This window comes from Coregonus clupeaformis, unplaced genomic scaffold (genome assembly GCF_020615455.1).
Source record: "Coregonus clupeaformis isolate EN_2021a unplaced genomic scaffold, ASM2061545v1 scaf0038, whole genome shotgun sequence".
NCBI classification, from domain to species: Eukaryota; Metazoa; Chordata; class Actinopteri; order Salmoniformes; family Salmonidae; genus Coregonus; species Coregonus clupeaformis.
Window position 1 is genome coordinate 938,019 of NW_025533493.1, and position 5,990 is coordinate 944,008.

General features: G+C 40.2%; 2 protein-coding genes across 2 annotated transcripts; one reads left to right on the forward strand and one right to left on the reverse strand.

The window, feature by feature from the left end:
* The first annotated feature begins 711 nt into the window (after nucleotides 1-711).
* Nucleotides 712-2,268, forward strand: LOC121577334. Its single transcript, XM_041891092.1, has 3 exons — nucleotides 712-787; nucleotides 1,170-1,355; nucleotides 1,689-2,268. Exons 1-3 carry the CDS (start codon nucleotides 779-781, stop codon nucleotides 2,100-2,102), a joined length of 609 nt encoding a protein of 202 aa, XP_041747026.1. The 5' UTR covers nucleotides 712-778; the 3' UTR covers nucleotides 2,103-2,268.
* Nucleotides 2,269-4,849: 2,581 nt separating this feature from the next.
* LOC121577155 (G-protein coupled receptor 4-like) lies at nucleotides 4,850-5,752 on the reverse strand. Its single transcript, XM_041890931.1, has one exon. The coding sequence runs from the start codon at nucleotides 5,750-5,752 to the stop codon at nucleotides 4,850-4,852; it is 903 nt and encodes a 300-aa protein (XP_041746865.1).
* Nucleotides 5,753-5,990: the final 238 nt, after the last annotated feature.

Here is a 5,990-nt window from a genome sequence, read left to right on the forward strand (position 1 = left end):
AACCAAACAGGACCCTGAATAGTTTCTACCCCCAAGTTATAAGACTACTAAATAGTTAACCAAATTGCACTAACTCTTTTGACTCATCACATACGCTGCTGCTACTGTTTATTATCTATCCTGTTGCCTAGTCACTTTACCCCTCCCTATATGTACATACTATATCTACCTCAATTACCTCGTACCCCTGCACATCAACTCGGTACTGGAACCCTGTGTATATAGTTATTGTTACTCATTGTGTATTTATTCCTCGTGTTATAATTGTTTCTATATTTTTCTCTCTGCATTGTTGGGAAGAGCCCGTAAGTAAGCATTTCACTGTTAGTCTACACCTGTTGTTTACAAAGCATGTGACAAATACAATTGGATTAGATTTGATAGATAGTGTGCAGCTCTATGGTGGCACATATTGATTGAGTTGTAGGATAATTGGGCTGTTTTTGCTTTTCATAGTCTACTCTGTTTGATTGTGTTTGATTGTGTCCTTTACTGTAGGGAGGAAAATACACAAACATTCTGAATTATGCACTATGGTTTTATAGCCCGCTTATTCCTCATTCTTATGTGATTTTAGGGTGAGACGGATGCATTCTGTTGACATGATGCTTTTGTTGTGCTACTGTATTGTACAACACTAGAATTCTTCTATGTCACTCCATAAATTCTAGAACAAGCGAGCGTTTGAATGTGTTTTTGTTTGTTAATTGAGAAAAAACAAGTCACTGAAAATAACACTGTCAAACAGTTGAAGCTCTTTTCACAGAAATAACTTTAAATGGATGAGGTAGGAAAACAACATTATTTTGATTGGTGTTTTGAAAGCAATTAGTCTCAAATAAGTATCATTTGCTGCTGTGCATTTGAAACAGTTTTGATTGGTATGGTTTATAATGATATACTGTATTTAATAAAGAAATGGGGGGGATGCTGCAATAATAGTCTATTAGTAGCATGTTATTGTAGTTAAATGTATTTCTCATTCTAAATCTAATGCATGTGATCTGATTATTTACCTTAACATCTATTGGTATTGGACATATTTAAATAATGCTTACTAGGCCTACAGTTTGTAGCCCCAGGCAAAATAAAACATTTTACATAATAGTTTATAAAGCCCTATGGATATCATAATCATTCTGTATGTCTTATCAACATCTCTTTAACAGAAGCAGCCATTGAGGTTAAGCTGGGGTTCAAACGGCACCCAGGTCAAAAATGTCCCTGCCAACAAGGCCAGAGGTGAGCAGTCGGGGCTGGGGGCCAGTGTTGGTACCCAGCCAAGCCTGGCTCTGAATCCAAGCAGCAGGAGACCAGAGGCTGGAGACCAGGCTGCCATCCATCCCCAGAGACAGGTAATCTACACTGCACTGCTATAGCTTGGTCCCAGATATTTTTGTGCTGTCTTGTGAACTCCTATAGCCATTGTCATGCCAAAGTTGACAAGAGAGTACAGAGATCTGAGACTAGGCTGGCACTGCTATAAACCCCTGCAAAATAAAGACATTTTATGATGCGAACTACTGTACTAGCCTAGTCCCAACTTTGCAACTGATGCAAATGCTTAGTACATCTGTTCTAGAGGGATTGCAGTCTCCCTTCCTCTGGACTGACTGACAAACTGAATAGTAATCTGCTCTATTCCACCATCATCTGTTCATATTCTGTCTGCTTTTCTTTTTGTACAGAAGCTTAAGAAGGAAAGAAGCAAACCCCGAAAGATAAAAAGAGGAGTATATTTAATGCCATTAAAGCATCATAAAGCATATACCTCCGGATCCCAAAGGAGATGTAGACCTCTCCTGCTATCCGAAGTGCGTAAAAGGCACGAACCTAAGCCAACCAAGCCAACCCTCCCAACCAAGCCAACCATCCGGCCTCTGCTCATGCATGGCCTGAGGATCAATGAGTACCGGGCCATCTACAACACAGTGGTGGAGCCCTTCACTAGTACTACTAGTACATTGTCATCATATTGTCACCCCCAAGGCATAAACTTAAAGGAGAGACTGTGGCTCACACTGGACAGACCAAAGCTTGAGGAGGTGGTCCACAAAGACAGTCGTGTGGAAGTTATAGAAACGTTTATCTCTGTTTTTTAGCCGTAGGCATCAAGTCTGAGACAGCAGTGCGCTCAGGTGGGGCCCACACCCAAATTGACTGTGTGTGTGGCTGTCCTCCCAACCCATATCCACAATATGTGTGTTAAACAAAAACTCTATATATGTTTAAAACTATTTTGAAATATTAAACTGAATTTCCCTCTGATGTGTTGGCTTTGTAATCATTACAATTAAATCGGATCAGGTAGTAACACTGATGCACTGGAAGATTTGAAGAGCCAGCAACTTGTTCCTACAATAAGCAATTGATTACCTATGGGTAAGCATCTAATGATGATTCATTCAGATAGGCCTATATTACATTCAGATAGGCCTATATTACTTACTTACTATTGTGTAAGATAAAGTTATCTCGATACAAAATTGTACGTGGTGTTAACTCTATGGAGGCACTATACAGAGAAAAAACATACTGCTACAGTAGTAGTTATACAGCAGGCAAATTAGTTTATATTTTTTTAGAGTTGAGAGTGGAATGGCAGACCCAAATGTTTATCTTTCCTAAGATATTTGCATGGTTCAGTTTCACACTGAATGGAAAAAGATAAGAATGAGACCTCCTTGGTGCGTCACAAGAAAAGACTATGCAAACATTTCCATGGTCTGTTACCTCTGTTGACTCTGTGGGGTGAGAGCCAATAGGAAGTGGAGAGGGAGGTTGTGAGAGACATCAAAACCAAAATAAAATAAAAAAAGGGAGAAAAAAGAGAGGCAACAAAACCACTATCTGTTTTCATCATCTATTTAATTCATTGGATGACATCTCTAAATAGAACATTCCATACCATATGATATCAAACTTCATATAATTAAAACTGACAAATATATTAGCCTGCTCCCAGATGTGTTTGTGCTACCATGTCAACTCCTCGTCATGTTTGGTATGACGAGGGGTGGCATGATAGTACAAACATACTGCCCAATGGGCACACCATGTCATTTCAATGTGGATAATTCAGTAATATTTGGTTGAGACGTTGATCAATGCGATTACAAACTACATTCACACAATCAAAAAGACAGACAAAAATTATTTGAATATCAAAATAAATGGATTATCATTACGCTTTCAACCATCTAAAAGCACAATCAAATTCCAATGGAAAAACAATGTCTGATTTTTGGTTTAGTTATCACCCAAATGTCTATCACTGCATTTTCGACCATTTAAAATCACAGCAAAGTTTTATATGAGAATACCAAATTACCTGGATTTCAGAACCAAATGACCTGGATTGCAGTTGAGATTCCATTGAAAGTACATGGTGTACAAAGTACAATGATCAATGCCGTTTGAGATTCTGCGCATATTATTACAGCAATTGTGAAGATCTCCACAGACCTGCGAAGACCTACTGTATGCTATCTTGAACATGCACACTTTATATGATTACATAAGAAGACATTTATACTTACAGTAAACTCAAAATGTGACCATGGATGTGTTACTAATTTTAAGGTTGAATGTTACATTACTTTGCAAGATAGCCTTAACTTTAACTTTTATTTGTGGTTTAGTTGGAGATGTGAATCCAACATACTGTATAATCTGTTAATTTGTGGACAAGTTACTAGGCTATTTGTTGTATTTTAAAAGTGATATTGAATTGTGTTTGGTTGTCAATGCATGCAAATATCAACATTTGAAGGAGATGTATATTTTGCTTGGATAGTTCCGTCTGTGCCACTGACTTAGTCTGGATTGTAATTCCAGTTTGTCTACAAATGAATAATTGATATGTTGGATTCACGTCTCCATCTCAACCAGAAAGTTAAAGAATAGGACAAATCAAAACAAACATTAAATGCACTTTAAATAAAGTTTGATTTGATTTAGTCATATTCTTTAATTTAGATTTTTGGTTGAGATGGTGACGTGAATCCAACATATCAATTAGCCAGACTAAGTCAGTGGCACAGATAGAACTATCCAAGCAGAAGAACCATCTCCTTCAAATGTTGATATTTGGTTGTGTTGACCACCAAACACAATTATATCATTAAATATCATTACATTTGAAATCAACCAGAGCTAAAAACCTTGGCCTATTGTATTGTCTATTTTTAGTTGAATTCTGGGTTGAATTTAAACAATAGTTGTTGATTACTTTGTAAATGTTATATAGGCCTAAATACTGTAGCATCATTAATAATATATGAGTGATAAAGTATGGTCACATTTCATTTACTTTGTTAAACCTACCCTTTGGAATGACTTCTATAGCAACAGTGAATCTATTTAGTAAATGGAGATCTCGCAACTATCATTCTCACGATAGCACATTGGTAATAATCAGTGACAAATATCATAGCTGGGCTTGGTTAAAACCCTGGATGGGAGACCAAAGGGTAGCTGTAGATATATAAATTCTCCAGTAGGAGTTGCTGCTTTTAAGATAAAAATTCAACATATTTTATACAAGATTTGTCTTTGTTGAAATTTGGTTACAATGACGACATAATCATGTGATTGAAATTTCACCCTCAAAACAAGTTGATTACTTTTTTCAAATCCAATGTATTTTCCACGTAGTTTCCAAATTACAATCCGTTGACAAATTACATTGAAACAACGTTGATTCAACCAGTTTGTGCCTGGTTGGTGTTGCCCAGGCTAGAAAAATATAAATACGATTAAAACATATTTACCTTGGTAACTGTCATAAATATACATTTCGTACTGGATCACAGGAAGCTTGAACTAGTTCCTGTGTATCTAAATACACCTATTCTGCCTGTGTCTTGGAGTCTGCTAACACTTTATTATCCCCCTTCCTGCAGCAGGGGAGCAGCTGTCTGAAGCGGGACATGTAGAACAGGGGTCCGATGTACAGGCCGAAGTTGGGGAAGGCCAGGAGCAACTGGAGGATGCGGCAGTGTATGCGGTTAGCCTCCTGGTCCTCTTTCTCCGGGTGCCACGCGGACATGAAGGGCACCAGGGCCACAAGAGGAGTGTAGGCCACCACCGAGGGCACCAGGACGACCAAGATGTTCTTCAGAGCTCTCCTCTTTAGGTTCATGCTGTCTCCCGAATCCGACCCAGAGCCCTCCCCAGTCCCGCTCTGGCACAACACCCACACGATGCCCACCAGACACAGCAGCATGATCAGGAACAGGACTGAAATGGTGAAGGACAAGTACAGAGCTATGGAGAACACTCCCTGGAAGTAGGCAAACAGCATCACCACCAGGGTGAGGAGCCAGGCCAGGGCACACACCCCAGTGTGGTACTTCCACTTCCCCAGTTGCATGTAGGCCACGGGCCGCGCTGCCACTAGATAGTGCTCCACACACATGCAGGCCAGAAGGAGAGGACAGCCAAAGATGTTGAAGGCTGAGAGGGCTCTGGCCGCCGAGAGCATCTGTTTGGACACGTCGTGGTGCATGGCAGTGTAGATGTCCAGGGGCAGGCAGAGGCAGTATAGGATGTCCAGGATGGACAGGTTGAGGACCAGGACCTCGGAGGCTGATAGGGCCTTCTTGCTGCTCATTAACAGCCACAGCAGGCCCACGCTGGCTGGGAGACCCGTCAGCAGAATGAAGATCTTGATGCTCAACCAGACAGTGGAATCGCCAAGTATGTGACACTGGTGCATCACCTCGTCCATGCTCATGCCAAATGGTGACATGGCCCAACTATTCGTGCCATTGGTGTTTTGGCCCCAGCAAAAGGAAGAGTTGCTGCATGCTGCACCCCCACCGGAGGAAGTGCTATTGTTGACCATGGTGTTTGTTCTGAGGAGAATTATCAGAATACCCTGTAGTGGACAAAAGCAATTCGCTATTTACATATACTGAATATGTATCAGGCAAAGTATCACCAACCATTCAAAGGGAATGGGGAAACGCCTGTACAATGGGATATCT